Genomic DNA, 20016 nt, shown 5'->3' with positions numbered 1-20016 from the left:
TTTTTTTTTTTTTTTTTTTTTTTTTTTTTTTTTTTTTTAATATTTTCAAGACAGGATTTCTCTGTGTAACCCTGGCTGTCCTGGAACTCACTCTGTAGACGAGGCCGGTCTTGAACTCAAAGAGATCTGCCTGCCTCTGCCTCTTGAGTGCTGGGATTAAAAGCTTGCACCACCACCATCCAGCTGATTTTATGTTTTTATGGTTTTGTGTATGTGAATGTACAGATTTTTCTTTTGTTTGCCTGTTTATTCTTTCTAAAAAGAGAAAAAAGATGTAGACTTGGGCGGGTAGGTGGGGAAGTGGGAAGACTGTGGGAAGAGTTGGACGAGGGAAAACTGATCAGAATATATTGTATAAACTTTTTGTAAATATTAAAAATGATTTATTTATGACTTTTATGTTCATTGGCTTTTGCCTGCGTGTATATCTGTGTGACGGTGTCAAATACCCTGCAATTGGAATTACAAACAAGTTATAAACTGCCTTGTGGGTGATGGGAATTGAATACAGGTCCTCTAGAAGAGCAGCCAGTGCTCTTAACTGCTGAGCCATAAATTTAGGCCTTAAATTTTCTTTTTCTCCAATTTATTTAAATTGTTATTTAGCAGCAATAATGAACATCATTCAGGTCCTCTGGAAGAGTAATAGGCACTTTTTTGTTGGTTGGTTTGTTTTTAAGGGTATGTGTGTGATGTGGCTCTTACTGTGATCTTGGCTGACCTGGAATTTTTGATGTTGAAAAGGCTGGCCTTGAATTCACAGAAATTTGCCTGCCTCTGCCTCCCAACTGGTGTGTGTGTGTGTGTGTGTGTGTGTGTGTAGCGTGTAAATAGACACACATGCACCTGCAGGCATGGGTGCCCACACACCTGGCAGGAAAATAAAAATGTAGGGTGTTCTTAGATGCACAGGCTCTGGTTCAATCTCACCTCTCATGAATTACTGAAATAAGAGACTCATCTCACATGGAACTCTTGGACACTCAATCCCTTCCCCTTTAAACTTAGAGTCTGAATTTGAGATACAGTGCCATGGAATGGACTTTACTGCAGAAAAGACAAATTGTTTACCTAAGGCAATTCCTCCATGAGGGGGTGCTCCACAGTCTAAAGCCTGGAGCAGGTGGGAAAGCAACTGCACATCTTCCTGAAATGCAAAACACATATATTTAAATATATACTGAAAGTCTTCTATCACAATGTAACAGTAAATACTAAGGAGAAAGTGAAGTTGAGTTTAAGAACTAACATGACCTAACAGTGATAATCCAAGGGGAGACTTTAAAAAAAAAAACAAAAAAAAAAACAATTTTCTGATGGTTGAGGGACTGTGGAATAAGACAAGTGACTCACTCACTCAGCTGTATTCCAGCACTCCAGAGAAGGCAGAATGATAATGAGTACCAGCCTAGCTTGAGCTATAGAGCCTTAACACAAAAACCAAACACACACGGAAAGGCCTACCTATTTTTTTCTCTTAATGTTATCATTCATGGGGAAATGACACTTTAGGAGCTTGGTCTCAAGAGCCATCCTTCATTTCCTGTACTACAGGAGACAGGGTTTTGCTAGTCTAAGCTTGACTCAAATCCACAACCCCACCTCAGCCTCTTGAAAGGTGAGATGTCAGGCTTATGCCAGCATGCCAGGCTCTGTGCTTCACAACTTGGGCAAGGACCTCTCAGTTTCTTATCTTTAAATGAGAATAATGAGGGTATCTATCCACAGAAATTAATTGCAAGGGTTAAATACAGTGTAATATGTTTTGTTTGTTTGTTTTAAAGTTACAGTCTTGTTATATAGCCCAGGATGGCCTGGGACTCAAGGCAATCCTCATCTCTCAACCTTCTAACTGCTGGAATTACATGCATGAGTCATCACATTTGGCCGTGTAGCATGTAGCCCCTGGTACACAGTAAGCATTAATGAGCAACTATTATGATCATTTGTTCTTCCCAGACCTATATTAAAAGCTGATATTTTGTATCTAGTAAACTCTCCATTTAAAACAAATGTTTCATAAAACAAGTATGTGGGTAAAAGGAAAGGCTAGAAGGCACTCCTTACCTTTAGTAATGTTTCCAGAATGTACCGCTGTAGCTGTGCATCGTGAATTCGGATGGAACCACCTCCTAACTCAGTGCCATTTAAAACCAAGTCGTAGTGTTGGCCACGAACCTGCAAGATGACAGAACTTTTAGAGAAAATTCCTGGTTTTCAATTCTATAGGATCAAGATACTGCACTTAAAACACAATTTATTAACAGTAAGCTCAGGGCTGGAGAGCTGGCTTTGTGGTTAAGAGCACTAATTGTTCTTCAAGAGGACCTGGGTTCAATTCCCAGCTCCCACATTGCAGTTCACAACTGTCTGTAACTCCAAAATCTGACACCCTCACACAGACATACATGCAGGCAAAACACCAATGCACATAAAAAAAAAAAAAATTTAAAAACCAAAACAAAAAAAAAAAAGTAGGCTCAGTTTTTCCTTGTTTCTCCTAAGTGAATCTGGAAGTTCTTTTTATCTAGTTAGATATTTCCTTTTCATTTGGAAGAGATCAGTACCTTTTCAGGCTCAGTATAGAGGAGGTGAATGTCACTGGAGTGAGGAGCAGTAAATGGGTGGTGGGCTGACTCCAACTCTGTGGGACTTCCTTCCTTGGTAAGGAAGAGTGGGAAGTCTACCACCCAAAGGAAAGAGAACAATGCTGGGTCACGGAGCACCACTCCCCTCGTTTCCAAAAGGTCTGCACACTCTAGTCGTAACTTTCCCAACAGAGAGCACTGCAAACAGAAGACACAAACCTTAAGTTAGCTTCCTGTCAGCCTGTCAGAGTGGATATCTGATGACACACCCTAAATTCTGAAGGCCACTCTTTGGGAAAAGACTGGTCAATTAGGAGATGAGACACTCTTTCTAGGAGACAAAGATCTAATTGCCAGATGGACCAGGAACACAGGCACCAGAGCCTTACAGACTAAGCTCTGAGCCTGTTTGTCTACTTAACTAATTTTTCTGCATCCCATCATAAGTAAATGGGGATAAAATACCTACTCCAACACTGAAGTGATTATCTACCTACCCTCTGTCCCACCCACCAACCCATCCATTCATCCATCTATTCCGAGACAGGGTTTCTCTACAGAGCCCTGTCTGTCTTCAGACTTGTTCCTGAACTAATGAACTCAATCCTGGCTCAACCTCCTGGGAAACTGGGCCCACAGGTGCACATGGCTATGTCCCAGGTTAGGTGAGAAACATTGCCTCAGAATGCACTACTCAAAATTAACTTCTGCCTTCACACAGGCCCTCACCTGTGCACACACCCACACACTCATAACACACCACACACTTGTCACACGTACACAAAATGGGAATTCAGGAAGTAGTTAGTGGTTTATTTCTTATTTCTCCACTTACTGGCTGCATTACTATGAGGTAACTTAAGCTCTACACCTTAGTTTTCTTTCTCCCTCCTCCTTCCCCATTTTCCCTCCTCTCCTTGGTACTCCCTTGAGACATGGTCTCACCTATGTGGCCTAGGCCTACCGAGGCCTCCCAAATGTTGGGATTACAGGTGTAAGCTGGTATGGCCAGTTGTACAACTTTTAATATCCATGTTTCACTTGTGTTTTGTATATTTTACAAGGACCTTTCAAAGGCACCCACTTCCCTGACCATTCCCCGACAAAAAGTGACTTTGTTAGTGCATGGCTGCACTCACCACCTACTGCTGGAAAGCCCTGCCTCAACTATACCAGCTGAGGGCGTCAGTCCAGCAGTCCTCTCAGTGATCCCAACTCTCCCTCTACAGTTTTAGGAATGCAGTGTGTACAAAATTTTCTAATTACCAAATTTCTCTCTCTCTCTCTCTCTCCCTCTTTCTTTGTTTTATTGAGACAGGGTTTCTCTGTGTAGGATTTCTCTGGCTGTCCTGGACTCAATATGTAGACAAGGCTGGCCTCGAACTCAGAGATCTGCCTGCCTCTGCCTCCTGAGCGCTGGGATTACAGGCGTCCTGTAATCACTGTCCCTGGCTGCCAAATTTCTTTCTTTTGCAAACCTTCAAAATATTTTTTTTGTAGTTGTACTGATTTCCTAATAAGAGCGAAATCTGATGTATATAATACCAGTGAGATTAATAACTAAAGAAAGACTCCAGTTTTGAAACTTTCATTTTGTGTGTGTGAGGGAGAATGGGAAAGTCGGGGAGAAAGAGAGACAAAGAGACAGAGAATGGAGACAACTTTTGGAAGTCAGTTCTTTCTTATCATGTGGGTTCCCAAGGATTGAACTCAAGGCATTAAACTTGGCAGCAAGTGTCTTTAGCCACTGAATCACCTCACTGCCCCAAGACTTGAGTTTTGGTTTGCTTGTTTTGCTTTAGTAGACAGGATCTCACTATGTAGTTAGTGTAGGCTGGTCTCAAACCTGAGGTCTCCTGCTTTCCATACTACCGCGCACAGCATGACTCTAGTTTTTATACAGTTGTAAAGTACTGAAAGACATTTGCAAAGGAACTTACACAGAGCAGTCTTTATGAAACTAACAGTCCATTTTAAATATTTAAATAAACGAGATAGAGGCAGCTTTTAGCACATACCCATGAGCGGAGACAATTTTACTTACTGCTTTCTCATGCTCCCCAGCAGTCAGTAGTATCATGTCCTCTTCTTTTATCTCCATTAATTTGGCTAATTCCAATCTCTCCTCCTCTATTATGAATTTAGCAAATGGTGAACTCCAGTTCCTCTTGGCATTCAGGAATATAGGCAGGACTTCCTTGATAACGAAAAAGGCTTATTGATATTTTTTCAGAAGTAAGATGTATTTGTTTTCTCATAGTACAAAAGATTACTTGTTCCAAGTAGAAGATAACTTATATGACTGTCTTAGGGTTTCTACTGTTGCAATAAACATCATGACAAAAAGCAAGTTGGGGAGGGAAGGGTTTATTTGGCTTCCACATCACAATTCATCATCAATGGAAGTCAAGACTGGAACTCAAACAGGATAGGAAGCTGGAGGCAGAAGCTGATGCAGAGTCCACATAGGGATGCTGCTTTCTGGCTTGCTCAGACTGTTTTTTCATAGAACCCAGGACCACCAGCACAGGGATAGCACCACACACAATGGGCTGGGCCCTCCCAGATTGATCACTAATTGAGAAAATACTTTACAACTGATATTCCTTCCTCTCTGATGACTCTAGCTAGCTCAATGATACTATTTTTTTTTCATCATGAACCCCTTCAAAAATACAATTTTATTGTTTTTTTTTTTTTCCCCTCAAGACAGGGTTTCTTTGTGTAGCATTGGCTGTCTTGGACTCTCTTTGTACACCAGGCTGGCCTTGAACTCACAGAGATCTGCCTGTCTCTCCCTCCCCAAGTGCTGGGATTACAGGCATGCACCATTGCACCTGGCTCAAAACATAATTTTTTAAAGTTAGTCCTGGGGTGCAGACCTGTAAGTCCAGCTACTTAAGAGACTGCAACCAGAGGCTTGTACTTTTCCAAGACCTCCCTGAACTACACTATGAGTCCAAGGCTAGCAGAGGCAACTTAGTAAGATCCTGTCTAAAAAACTGAAAAAAAGGATGGCAGAGGATATAATTGATCTTAGTGGAAGAGCACTTCCCTACATGAGGGAGGCCCTAGACGCTTCTGTGACTTTTTTTTTCCTTTTGGCAGATCACAAGTAAATGGAAAAGGAATGACAGAGCAGGGCCAGTGAGATCTCAGTGGTAAAAGTTTGTGACCTCTGCTTGTGATCTCTCCCATCTTACATCTCCCCTCCTCAGTACACTAATATACTGTATACTAATATACGTCCCACCAAACAGAGACTGGCTTGGTCTCCCAAGTGCAGGGACTATAAACATGTGCTAGTATATTTGACTTTTTCTTTTTTTTGTCTGCAACAGGGTCTTGCTTCCTACTCTGGACTCATAGTGGTTGTGCTTTACCTTCCTGAATGCTGGGTACAGATGTGTGTCACCATGCCCAGTCTGAAAGAATATTTCTACAGAGAGAAAAGGAAAGGATGGTTCTTTAATTTCACAGCCTTTTTTTTTTTTTTTGAAACATTTGCTTTGACCCATTTTGGATATTTCTTCCTTCTTCCCTTCCTTCCTGTACTGATGACTGAACCTAGGACTTTGTACTTGCTAAGCAAGCACTCCCCACAGGGCATCCTCCCCAGTCTCTCTCTCTTTAAAAGGCTGAGACAGAGCCTGGCAGTGGTGGCACACGCCTGTAATCCCAGCCCTCAGGAGGCAAAGGCAGGTGGGTCACTATGAGTTCAAGGTTGGCTTTGTCTACAAATTGAGCTCTGGGACAAGCTGGTTACCCTGGCAGCCTTTACTCTCTAAGTAGCCCAGGTATGCCTTGAACTTGTTACCTTCCTGCCTCAGCATCTTGCCCTTGTATTTCCTTCTTATTGAAAAATATTTTTATCCTTCTTTGAGCTTGAGCTGGGAAGTAAGTAGTCCATTTAAAAAAAAAATTGAGAGCTGGCTGTTATGGTGCACACCCATAACTCCAACACTCAAGGAAGCCTTGGTCACATGAGACCCTGCTTTAAAAGAGCAAAATAAATACAATGACAACAACAAAAGGAAAAAATACACATAACACAAAAATAAATCTAACAAAACAAAACAAAACAAAATCAAAACTAAAGTCCTCACAATTGTTAGTGGGATACATACTCCCCTAAAACAGTGTTCCTTACCTGACTGAAATGGTGAGCTGCAAAATTTTTAATGAACTCAATGTCTTCCTTTTTAAAGTACTTCTGATGAAAGAAAATTAAAGTAAACTCAACAATATGGTACTCAGCTTTATGAACAGATTCAAAATGTCAAGTAAGGTAGAGCCAAGAGTGGAATTTAATAAAAATGTAATTTCTTCTATACAGTGACATGTTTTTAAGGCACGCTTGCACAGGGCCACTGCTTTCCAATTACACGGAGCCCACTGTGACATCACCAGAAGACTGTCGTGGAGTGTGCAGGGAAGCACAAAGGTGGGTCTACAGCTCTCAGATCAGCGGGTCCAGAGTTGGATTAGTTCAGGTTTAAGTATGTTTTTAAAATCATCTGAATAATTTTATCTATCTGTCTGTCTATCTATCTATCTATCTATCTATCTATCTATCTATCTATCTATCTATCTACTTATTTTTTGAGACACGGTCTCACTATGTAGCTCAGCCTCACCTGAAATTGACTTACCTAGACCAGGGTGGCCTCAAACTCGTAGCAAGCTACTGCCTTTAATCCCTGATCAAAGGCATATGCCACCACAGTTAGCAAGTCTGAGTTTTTAACCACCATTACAAATATATTCAGCTGCTTATGTATCCAAATGCGCGTGGTCTTTCTTTGGTATAGGCTTTGTTTTTATTATTATAAATTTTAATTTAACAAGTGTGTTTACTCAGCAAGAATAATACTTTTAGAATTATAACAGTGAATTCAAAAGCAAATTTCTCAGTGTTTTCAAATTCCTGTCATCCCTTTCAAAATAGGAATTTCAGGACTAGGCTGGTGTCACATACTTATAATCTCAGCACTTGGGAGGTTAAGGCAGGGCACTGGAAGTTCAAGCTCAGCCTAGGCCACATGAGAGTCTGTCTAAAAGAAGTAAATATAAAGAAATTAAAAACCCCACAGTATTTTATCATTATTTATATAATGATTTTAGAGACTCTAATTAGACCTTCTACAAACATTTTTTCTTTTTTGAGACAGGTTCTCACTATGTAACTCTGGCTGGTCTAGAACTCACCATGTAGGCTGGCTTCAAACTCATACAGGTTCACCTGCCCCTGCTTTCCAAGCGCTGGGATCAAAGGTGTGACCACCATGCCTGACTGAAAACATAGTTATATTATTCCTTATCAAGTGTTCATGTGCTGGTATTAAATACATTTTATTTCAAAATATACATTCTAGAGAAAACATACAATGGTACTTCACTTACTGCTCCTTCAGGAACACATATAGCTTTGATAGTCCCTTGGGGCTTGGCCAGTGCGTCCCGAAGAAATCTGATCTCTGTGTTTCTGAACACATCACTGATATCCACAATCTATAAAATGGATAACAAAAAGGAAGGACTAAACACAAAGTCATTTTCCCCTCTAAAATATTTTATAACTAAGATTGTTTTTTTGCTTCTTTGTATTTCTCATGTGTGTGTGATGTGTGTATGTGTGTGTGATGTGTGTATACGTGTGTCTGTGTTTATGTATGGCTGCACTGCTGCATATATGCAGGCACATGTATGGGATAACATGCACACATCTACACGTGTACATGTAGATGCTGGAGGATGGTGACAGGAGTCGTCCTCTGCTGCTCTTCCATTGTATCTATTGAGACGGGGGTCTCTCAATCAAACCCAGAGCTCACGATATAGCTAATATTGCTAATCTGCTTGCTCTGTCTCTATCCGTACGGCTGGAATTACAAGCAGGTGCCACAGCTACCCAGCTTTTACATGGGTTCTGGGGATCTTGCCACTTGTATGGCAAGCACTTAACCACTGAGACATTTCTCTACTCCACAGGTAAGATCTTTTATAATTTTATGTATTTATTGTTGTGGAGGGATGTATGCTCACAGTGTGTGTATATGTGTATGAAACAGTGCCTGCCTGTGTGAAGGTCAGAGGACAATTTTGTGAGGTTTGTTCTCTCCTTCCATCTTTACACATGTTCCAGGGATTGAACTCAGGAAGAAAAAAGTGTGTGTTGGGGGTGAGGGTGGTGGAGGCCAGAGGATGACTTGAGGGAGTTAGTTCTCTCATCCCCCCATGTGGAATCTTGGGATCAAAGTCAGGCCATCAGGTTTGCCAGAATTATCTTTTATCTCCTCAGCCATGTTGCCAGCCCAGAAATAGGATTTTAAAGAAACATCTAGGGCTGGAGAGGTGGTTCAGAAGGTAAAAGTGCTTGCATAGGACAACCCGAGTTCAAATCCTCAGCGCCCATGTAAAAGTTAGGTTTGTAACCCAGGCTTTGGGAAGCAAGGACAAGATGAATCTTGAGAGATTGCTTTAAAAAGTTAAAAGAACTATATAATGTAGCATTTAAAGAATATATTCATAGAGGGTTACTGCAGGTTCAGCCTTTGCCTAAGAATATACTGCTATGGTAGACCAAGGATTGACTTCAAGCCATCTCAACCAGTATTTTGTATTAGAAATGAACAAGCAAAGAATGTGGCTCACACCTTTAGTCCCAGCACTTGGGAGGCAGAGGCAGGCAGATTTCTGAGTTTTAGGCCAGCTTGATCTACAGAGTGAGTTCCAGGACAGCCAGGGCTACACAAAAACACTATCTTGAAAAACCAAAAACCAAAAGCCAAATACACAAAACAAAACAAAACAAAACAAAACAAAACAAAACAAAACAAGAATGTACTTAGGACTTTTCCTTTCTAAGAACTGAGCTAGGTGTAGTCCACGGCAGGTAAACACAGGAGAACCATCGTGAGTTTGAGGCCCACCTAGGCTACAGAGTGGGACCCTGTTTTAAAACAAAGACAGAGTAATGACTATTCACAGACTGGGCAGATTTCAATATTTAAAGACTTTGCAGTAAGAAGTGAGATTCAGAAATGGTGCCAGCATTACAGAAATCAAGGGATGTTACTCTCTAAGACAAGTAATGGGGACTTGGTAATAAAACCACTGCATAAAAATTCTACTCTTGCTCTTACAGATACTGGTAATCTGAATATGTTCACACATTCAAGCTCTTTACAGACCAAGAAAAATTAGTAACGTAATCAGTTCCCTTCTGAGAGCCATGTTGACATAGAAAAACTGAAAATGAATATTGTTTTACTTTTTCTTATAATTATTCATGCCCATAAAATCAGTAACTGTTAAGTACTGTAATAAAACTTTATAGTGAAAATCTTGTTCTTAATTCTCTTTTTCATTTCTCATTCATTCAATTCTCTGTCTCCTTCCTTCTTTCCTTCCTTCCTTTCGTGTGTGGTCAGAGGGCAATTTTTAGAATTTAGAAGTCAGTTCTCTGTCTCTACCATGTGGGTTCTGGGAAGCAAATTCAGGTTGTCAGGCTTGACATAAGCAAGTGTCTTAATCTTACTCTTTTTTTTCAAGACAGGGTGTTATCTATGTAATCCTGGCTGTCCTGCAACTCAGTCTGTGAAACAGGCTGGCCTTGAACAGAGATCTGCCTGCCTCTGCCTCCTGAGTGCTGGGACTAACTCTTAATCTTGCTCTTAGTGAGTATGATGGTACACACTTGTAACCCCCACCACCTGTAGGCTTAGGCACCAGGATCTCAAGTTTGAAGCTAGTAGCTTCAGCTACATAGCATACTTCAGGAACCCCCACCACACACACACACGGACACGCCTTTGGAAATAGAACTTGAAAGAATAAGTAGTGCAATACTAGCATGCTACTACTAATATACTGTAGTTTGGTGACAACAGAGGTACCAAGGTAAAGGAATATTAAAACTATTACTCAACAGTATGTAACACTTGTAAATTTCCTCAAAATGCTTGAAAAGACAGCTGAACTACTTGGGGGCAGTCCTGGAAACATAAGAAAGTACCTTCATTCCAAAGCGAGTATCTGGCTTATCCGTGCCATAGGTGGCCAGTGCCTCAGCGAAAGTCATGGAAGGAAAAGGAATCACCAGAGGCTCTTTGTCATCAGGCCAGGAATACTGCAGCAAACCCTCAGTTAAATGCTGGATGCCAGCCTGGTCTACAAAAGACATCTCTATGTCAATCTGAAAGCAAAACAACATGGAAACAACAGGAAGAGTCACAACACATATTTCTTGGCTTTTAGTTAGCATATGAAGAACTCTGCCCAGAAAAAAATACATGGTTTGTTTATGTACATATATGTATTGTATTTAATACAAATATTATTATACATCACTTTTATGTCGATGACTGCAAGTACCTAACATACACCAACTTGTTAACTTCACAACTATCTCATGGCTGAAGGCTCAGAGAAGTAAACTGCCTGCTTAGTGCAATTAGTAAGTAGTTAGGCTACATCTGATACTAGTTGTGACAATTCCAAACTTGTGATTTTTGCATTTAATCACACTGATTAATGCTATTTTAACAAAGCCAAAAAAGGGTTTTAATAAATCTGTGGAATAGATAAATACATAGTATAGAGGGATTTTAATCCAGCAACATGGCTATTCTGGCTGGAATATAGACATTCCCTTAGTATACACCTTTAATCCCAAAATATGAAAGTAAAGTTAATTGGCAGGAGGAGGCAGCCAGTTTGGAGTTCATTGCAGGTCAGCAGAGGCAGTTGAAGCCAGACAGCAGCACAGAGAGAGAAAAAGAGGAAGCAGTTTTACTGGGAGAGTTTTACAGAGACAGGTTGGGAAGAGAACACGTTAGACACAGGTGAAGATAGAATAAGCTAGAGAATGAGGAGTCAGAAGATGAGAACAGATTGCCAAAGCCTGAGGCCAAACACAGCAATTAAATCAGAGGCTGAAATAGAGGTCAGATTGAATCATTTAGCAAGGAAAAGGAGTTTGAGCCAGAACAGCTGAGTTGAAACAGCCAGCCACAGTTCAGAAAGAGCAAGAGAGGGTGAGCTTATTCAGCAGTAAGTCTCAGAGGCTGAAACATTCTAGGCCTAGATTAGACTGTATGGAGGAGGCTAGAAGCTTCCAGGATTAGGCCTAGGTTAGCAGACAGAGGCAGTAAACCTCGGAGACAAATCAGGCAAATAAAAGTTACTTTAGCAATGTAGAATTATTTTTCTTTAAAGTGACTATTGTCTTTTAGAAAAATATTTTACATGTATGAGTGTTTTGCCTGGATGTATACATACATACTTGGTGCTCATGAAGGTCAGAAGAGGGTGTCTGATGCCCTGTGACTGAAGTTACAGATGCTTGTGAGTTGCCATGTGGCTGATAAGAACAGCCAGTGCTCTTAACTGCTCAGCATCTCTCCAGTTCCAGCTCTGTCCTGTTTTTGGAATATTGATTCTTCTTTTATTTTTGTTGTTGTTGTTTGTTTTTTGAGACAGGGTTTCTCTGTGTAGCCCACTGTCTGGAACTTGCTTTGTAGACCAGGCTGGCTTCAAACTCAGATACCACTTGCCTCTGCTTCCTAAGTGCTGGGATAAAAGACATGCACCACCATGTCCAGCTTTAACTTTATTTTTTATTTGTTAGTCTGTTTGTGTATGTATAGTGTGGGTGTGAGCACAAGTGTGCCATAGCACACATATGGAAGTCGAAAGACAGCTCTGGAGCCAGTTCTTGCCTTCACGATTATATGAACTCTGGGATTCATGCTCATGCTTCAGGAGTGCGCCTTCATCTGCTGAGCCACCTCACTGCTCACTGGAATACTGACTTTTGATGGGTAAGAATTAAGAACTTTATCATGTCATAAACGTTAAAATACTGGGATACCTTAATCGATGACCACACTCCTTATAAAAAGGATGAATGGAATAGATTAAAACTGCTTTGAGATTCCATCTCTCCCCAGGCAGAATGCCAAGAAAACAAAGGATGGGGATAGAGAGATGGTCCAGGAATCAAGAGCACTTCCTGCTTTTGCAGAGGACCTGAGTTCAGTTTCCAGCACCCACATGGCAGACAGCCACCTGTAATTCCAGTTCTAGGGTCTCCGTGAGCACCAGGCACGAATGTACAGGCAAAATAGTCATACACATAAAGTGCAATCTTGCTGGGCATGGTGGGGCACCCTTTAATGTCAGGAGACAGAGGCAGGCAGATCTCTAGGAGTGCAAGGCCAGCCTGGTCTATGTAGGGAATTCAAGGCTGGCCAAGGTTACAGAGAAAGATTTTGTCTCAAGTTGAGACCTTGTTTCAACTGCCCTATCCCTGCAAAAGACAAAAACAAAAACAAAACAAAACAAACAAACAAACAAAAAAAAACCTTATAAAAACAACCCCACAAATGAAAATAAATGTTGGGCAGAGATTTGGGGAAACAAGGAATTCACTGCTGGTAAGAGCGTAAAACTGGTGCAGCCATTATGGAAACCAGTATGTAGGTTTTTTAAAACACAAAAAATAGCTACTATTCAGTTTTCCCACCCTTGGGAAATCCTCAGAAGCTCTAATTCTTAGTACAGAGATACTTGGATGTCTGTTTACTGCTGTACCGTCCACAATAGCTAAGGAACAGCCTAGATCAATAGCTAAGGAACAGCCTAGATATCAATTATTCAATGAATGGGTAAAGAAAATGTGTTACATATAACCAATGAAATTTTATTAAGCCATGAAGAGAAATAAAATCATGACTTTGTAGGAAAATGGAATTGGAAATTATGTTCAGTGAAGTATCCTAGGTGCAGAGAGACAAGTACCTCATGCTTTCTCTCATATGGTAGATTCTAGATTTTAATTTTTATAATATGTGCATGTATGTGTGCAAGTATAGGTCCTGGAAGTATAAAAGGGACTACTAGAGGGGAAAGAAGAGATCTTAAGGGAAAGGAATAAAAAAGGTAGGATGTGCATGATAAAAAAGCAAGAGGGGAGTGGAAGGAAGCAGACCAGTACAGAGGCAGGGAAATGGAGAGGAAGGAACAAAAATGACATGTATATGAAAAAATGAGATCAATTATCTTTTATGTTAATTTTCAAAAACTCATAGAGTGACTGACCCAGTATTGAAAAATCCCGGGCATGAATTTGTAAGAGCCAAGTAAATGTAAGTCAGTACCTGAGTAAACTCCGGCTGTCTATCTGGTCTTGAACCTTCATCTCGGTAACACCGGGCAACCTGAAAATACCTATAATTGAAAACTGGAGTTACCCTAGTCTTGGTCTTAAATTACCCAAATAATTTTTTCCAAAGTTTTGGCAGTACAGGCTATGAAACAGATTAATAATGGTCTTTAAGAAAAACTAGTTTTCTATTTTATTTGTGACGCTAAGGCTCAAACTCAGGCCCTCGTGCATGCTAGGCAAGCACTCTACCATAAAGCCGTATCCCAGCCCCAGAAACTTTATTTTATCATGCTGAAATCTAATCAGAAACATAGCTGACCCACAAGAGGCTACTATCGTATAGATGGTTTTCAAAATACAATAACTTTGGGTATTTATATATTAGATGGGCATGCAAACCAGTCCATGTTTCCTTATGAAAATGCACCTTTACGAGCTGAAATACAGCTTTGTCAAGGCATTGAGCCTTCCTGTGCCATGCTGTTGCAGCTCTCACCTTCACCTTCAGAAATGACTTAAAAAGTAATTATGTGTACATGTGTGTGGAGGACCTCTGCAGAAGCCAACAGAGGCCAGAGGTGTCCAATCACCCCAGAACTGGAGTTCCAGATGGTGGTGAAGTGCCTGACCTGGGTCCCGGGAACAGAGCTCAGGGCCTCTGCAGGCGCAGTCTCCAGCCTGAGTACAAAACTTACTGTATTTCCCTGATAAGATCATTTCAAACAATTAATATCCTATAGATTTCAATATACGTTCAACTTTTATTTTGGTTAGTTTCATAGTTTTTATTTATTATCCCATTTTATTGACTAGTTTTGCTCACTTGAGATCGCAACTTTATTTTTAATCCCCTGCTAGAACTACTAGTTTTGCACTACTGCCACCTAATAGGTCTTAAATAAATAATGACTACTGCCATTTCCAGGGAACAAGCAACCTCAAAGCTCACATAAAAATTTAACCTCTTTAAATCAGAAAACTTTTATTTTTTTTTTTTAAAACTACTTTCGAGTGAGGGTTTTGGGTACACATGTGGAGGTCAGAGAGCAACTCTGTGGAGCCAGTTCTCTCCTTCCACCTGTATGTGCATTCCAGGGATTGAACTCATGTCTTCAGCCTTGTGTGGCAAGAGCATTTACCCATTGAGCCAAGTCACCAGTCCCAGACCAGACAAGTTTTGTCCCTTCCCGCCCCCTTGGTCTTTCTTCCTCCCTTTTTGGAGGAATAACAGCATTACCAAAAAAAAAAAAAAAAAAAAGCTGGTTTACCTGTCTAAACCACCAACCATCAGAAGCTGCTTAAATTGTTGAGGACTTTGAGGGAGAGAATAAAACTTTCCTGGTTCCCTGGATGGTACTAAAAACTCTTTGGCACCCTTTTAAAGAGAGAGGGAGGTGACAGAGGGAGAAAAGAGAGACATTACTGAAAATTAAACAAACAAAAAAACCTAAGCCAGGTATGGCAAATGCCTGCAATTGTAGCAGCACTCAGAAGGCTGAAGTAGAGGAATAAAAGGTCAAGGGCACCTGACCCAGCAGCAAGGCCCTGGCTCAACAAAACAAAACAAAAATCCTGGAACAAAATTAACAACAACAAAACAAACTCAAGGTATACATGTCTAGTGCAAATTAATACTTAAGCATACCAGGAAAATAAGAAGCAAAGTTCCCAATGACAGACAATTCTTGTCCTTCTTATAGTCCCTAAAATGATTTGCAAACAATAACTCAGCATGTATCTCTGACTGGACTAGAACTCAGAGATCTACCTGCTCCTGTCTCTTGATTACTAGAATTAAGATATGTACCATGTCCAGCTACAATAAATTTATTTTTTACATGTGTGTGTACATGTGTGTGTAGGTACACACACAGGCTAGAAGAGGGCATCAGAACCCCTGAAGCTGGAGGTACAGACTATTTAGAGTCACTTGACTTGGGTACTAGAAACTGAATAGGGTCCTCTCAAAGAGCAGCAAGTGCTCTAACTGCTGAGTCATCTCTTTAGGCCCTAAAATAAGCTTTAAATACTGCCTACATATAATAGTTATTAAGTGTGTGTGTGTAAACAAAGTCTCAATTTTATTATTAGCAGAACAAAGTTTGTGTATCATTTGCTATGCAAAGTAATTTTGTTTGTTTTTTTTTTTTTTGAGACAGGGTATTTCTGTTTAGCTTTAGCTGTTCTGTAAGACCAGGCTGGCCTTGAACTCAAAACTCAAGAGATCTGCCAGCCTCTGCCTCCTGAGTGCTGTGATTAAAAGCATGCACCGTCATACCCAGTCTTTTCTTTTCTTTTCTTTTTCACCTTTTTGGTTGTGAGCCTTAGCTTTTAATGGTTTAGTTGTATCTCCAGCCCAGGATTCTCTTTCAAATATGTGTATATGTGTATGTCTGTATGTGGGTATGTGTGTATGAATGCAATGTTTACAGACCAGAAAAAGGTATCTGATCCCCTGGAGTTGAAGTTTTAGCATATGCTTTTAACCACTGAGCAATCCCTTTAGCTCAGCTCACACAGTTCCTAATGAACAAGATTGTAATAAAACGGTCACTAATGATTTGCATCTGTAAAAGTCATGGGAAAGAAAACTCATTCAGAATAAATATTCTGATTCAAAATGTTGACTCACATAATTTTCTCAATTCTTAAAATAACCTAGTTAATATGAAGATCCTGAGGTAATAATAAAAGTAGACAAAAGGGGGCCAAGTGAATATAGAAGCAAAGTGATCACTTTCATAACGAAGAGGACATCAAGAGTAAAATGATAAGTAGTATACATACCCCTGGGGTCCTCTTAAACAACGTTGGGGTTTCTATATCCACAAACCCTAAAAAAGAGAAAAATAAGTTAACACATAGGGATTTGCCAAGTATGATGTCAATAGTGAGTACAAATTAGAGGCTCCCTTTAATTAGGAAGATGTCTGAAGTAAGACATACTCAGTTTGGTGTGTACAAATCCAAGAAAGCTAAGACTTTTATAAAATGTATTCCTATTCATAAAGCTGACATTTATAAGAAATTATCCAAAATAGTTGATGAAGTCATGTCTACTGAAAGTGCCGTGGTCACAGGAATGTTCTGCCGGTACAGCAGTGATGACCTAAGAACAAGTACCAGGGAGTGCTCGAGCTTATCTCATGGGACATCTCAGGCCTCCCAACAAAGGCATACAAGAATTATAAAGAATTGTGCAAATTTGGCTGGGCACTGTGGTCTGCACCTGTAACCCCAGAATTCAAGAGGCCAAGGTGCTTGTGAGTTCAAGGTCAGCCTGAACTTATCTCAAATAAAGAAATAAAGCTGGGTGTAGTTGCTCATAACTGTAATTCTAATATCTTGGTGGTTGAGGCAGGAGGACTGGTTCAAGTTTAGTCTATCCTGGGCTACATAGTAAGATCCTATGCCATGGAGTGCAATAGTGAGAACTTGTCAATCAAGAAGGAATTAGAAGAACTTAAACTGTTAGAGGCAGGGGACTGGGAGTGGGAAGGGTTAGCTTATGACATAGGAACAACCACAGACTGTCCTCAGTAATGATGGGAAATACTAAATACTGTAAGAGACATTATTACCTTTAAAGGGGTATGTCTGTGACCCAGAGAGTGACCAGTCTATACAATGATCGAGTAGACTCTGGGAACACGTGACCCGACGATGAGAGTATACAATAAAACAGAATGAACACTCAGCCTTCCCTTACCATGCAGATTACAGAGATATTCCCGCATTTTCATGACCATCTTTGACCTTAGCCGCAGGTTGTATTGCATTTGGAAGCTTCGCAGATCTAAGTACCGATACTGCAAACGAAGAGCTTCTGTTTTCTATACAAATGAAGATTTTTATGCTTAAGAGATTTTTGAATATTAAAAATGTAGTTACCTTTAAAATTTAAACTTACATTTATTTACTGGTGGGAATATGTGTAGGGGTTTGTGTGCACAAGTCTGTGCACCTGAGTGCAGGTGCCCTTGGAGCCAGAGGCATCCTGGGAGCTGGAGTTACAGGCAATTGTGAGCTGCCTGATGCACTTGCTAAGAACCAAACTCAGGTTCTTTGTTAAGAGCAGTGCAGGTTCTTAATCACTGAGCCATCTCTCCAGCTCAGGGCTGTTTATTTTCAAGGCTGTAAATCCTTGTATTCATCTTTAAGCTGAAAACTTAAGAAAAAAAGCCATTTTACTGTGGGTAGCTCAATTCTTTTATACCAGAAATAGAAAAATAGTAACAAATGCCTATAACTTCTTTTTCTGAATGTTTACCTTAGGAAATTTATTTTCTTTTTCATAATAGGTTCAACTTTGTAATCATATTGTCTTTTGCTATCAATGAACTTAAATATAAAGACTTAGTAGTGATATAATTAAAAATCTCTTAATAGGGCTGGGGAAATCACTCAGTTTGTGTTTAGTTCCACTTGCCATACTACAGTACTGTGACAAAAACAACCTAAGGGAGAAAGGGCTAACTGGGTCCCAATTGTAGTTGCAGCCCATCACTGCAGGAAAGTCACGAGAGCAGGAACTTAAGCAGCTGGTCACACCACACCACAGTTACGAGTAGGGCGCAGGGAATTAATGCCTCTTAGCTCACTCCTTTATTCAGTCCAGGGCCCGGGCCATGAAAGCCACCACCTACACCCAGGGTTCGTTGCGCACATCAATTAATTCAATTAAGGAAACTCCCCTCACTGGGAATTTGGGCCTAGCTCGAATAAGAGTTCTAGCCCTTGTATTTGACTGTCCACTTGTGTATTTCCCAGTTTCTTCATGTAAGTACAAATTTGGTATTGAGTATCTTTAAAAAGGCCTTAACAAGCCAGGTGTGGTGGCGCATGTCTGCAATCTCAGTGCTCGAGGAGGCAGAGGGAGGCAGATCTCTGTGAGTTCAAGGTTACACCGAGAGAGATGCTGTTTTGAAAAACCAATAAAACAAAAGCAAATCCAAACACCCACCAAAAGAAAATTTCCTGAAAGCATGCCCACAGCCTGAACTAATCCAGACAACCCTTCAGTGAGACTTTCCCATGAGATTCAGGGTTGTGCCAAGCTGACTGAAAACTAACCATCATGGCTGCTAAAGTGCTTGTCCTGCAAGCACAAGCACCCAAGTTCAACGCTCAGGACCTGGGCATTGAAAGGCTGGGGTGGTAGTGCACAGCTGTGGTTCTAGCACACGTGGGTGCAGAAAGGCAGAGCCCTGGGGCTTGCTGGCCACCAGCCTATTCTACTTTGTGAGTTTCAAGACAGTGAGAGAGCCTGTCTCCAACAAAAGGTGGACAGTGCTGAGGAATCACACTCAAGGCTTTCCTCTGGCTTCCTTGTGCATACATGTGTGCACATACACACACACAAACATGTTAATAGATTGGGCTAAAAATTAGGTACATACGCCAGGTATAGTAGGGCACACCGTTAGTACCAGCACTCAGAGGGTGGAGGCAGGCAGATCTCTTGTGAGTTTGAGGGTTTGAGACCATCCTGGTCTACAGAGTGAATTCCAGGACAGCCAGAGCTACACAGTGAGTCAAACACAAAATAAACAAACAAATGAACAAATTGGGTATTTACAGGTCTAAAATTTTGACAAAGTTAAAAATTCTCTGTGTATACATTTTTTTTTCTTTTATTCCTGTTTAAATCTGGGTATGCTCAATCAGTGCTGTCTACCTCCATCAAGCTCTGAAACTCCTAAACCCACAATTCTATGGTTGCTAAGTTAAGAATTACTCTAAGCATACATTTATTACTGTTACAAGTTTGAACTTAATAGGGAAAAGATTCCCCCATGCAACCTTTCCATTTCTAAGCTAGATATAAATTTCCTTTCAACACTTAAAACAGTAGCAATGGAAAAACTTGAATAATAAAATATTTCCAAGTCGAGTCGTAAAGTCAGAATCACATTTCAACCTGTCTGCATACCAAGAACATAATAAGCTATCTTATTGTAGACCGATAATAAAATACTCATTTTATAGAAGGCAAACTTTTCTTTAAAAATTCTGATACTTTTAGATCACTTTCCAGATAGTGGATTTTATGAATGAGACAGTCTGACCTTCACAAAGTCTTTAATTTCAAAGGGAAGCTTCTTGCAGGCATTCAGGAGCTCAGCTGCTTTAGCTTTGATTTCAATCTCACCTGTTGGCATTTTCTTTAAAACAACAACAACAACAACAACTTATTTTAGAAAGTTATCTATGTATGTATGTATGTATGTATGTATGTATGTATGTATGTATGTATGT

The 20016-nt window shown here is 40.4% G+C and overlaps 1 protein-coding gene across 4 annotated transcripts in view; it reads right to left on the bottom strand.

The window, feature by feature from the left end:
- Positions 1-20016, bottom strand: part of Dars2 (aspartyl-tRNA synthetase 2, mitochondrial) — a 29452-nt gene that overhangs the window by 1515 nt on the left and 7921 nt on the right. Inside the window, exons 5-16 of one of the 4 annotated variants that reach the window (XM_055624735.1) lie at positions 19827-19922; positions 17468-17591; positions 16546-16592; positions 15027-15133; positions 13751-13820; positions 10606-10785; positions 7992-8099; positions 6739-6801; positions 4633-4785; positions 2568-2786; positions 2068-2178; positions 1072-1147 (exon numbers count right to left, since the gene is read on the bottom strand). In XM_055624735.1, the coding sequence (XP_055480710.1) occupies positions 1072-1147; positions 2068-2178; positions 2568-2786; positions 4633-4785; positions 6739-6801; positions 7992-8099; positions 10606-10785; positions 13751-13820; positions 15027-15133; positions 16546-16592; positions 17468-17591; positions 19827-19922 (1354 nt within the window). The remainder of the gene's footprint in view (positions 1-1071; positions 1148-2067; positions 2179-2567; positions 2787-4632; positions 4786-6738; positions 6802-7991; positions 8100-10605; positions 10786-13750; positions 13821-15026; positions 15134-16545; positions 16593-17467; positions 17592-19826; positions 19923-20016) is intronic. The other 3 variants (XM_055624736.1, XM_055624738.1, XM_055624737.1) reach the window with 3 other exon arrangements.

Source organism: Psammomys obesus, unplaced genomic scaffold (genome assembly GCF_907164565.1).
Source record: "Psammomys obesus unplaced genomic scaffold, mPsaObe1.curated_primary_1811, whole genome shotgun sequence".
Taxonomy (NCBI): Eukaryota; Metazoa; Chordata; class Mammalia; order Rodentia; family Muridae; genus Psammomys; species Psammomys obesus.
The sequence above is the reverse complement of the archived record's forward strand: the minus strand, read 5'-3'. Positions and strand labels throughout refer to the sequence as shown.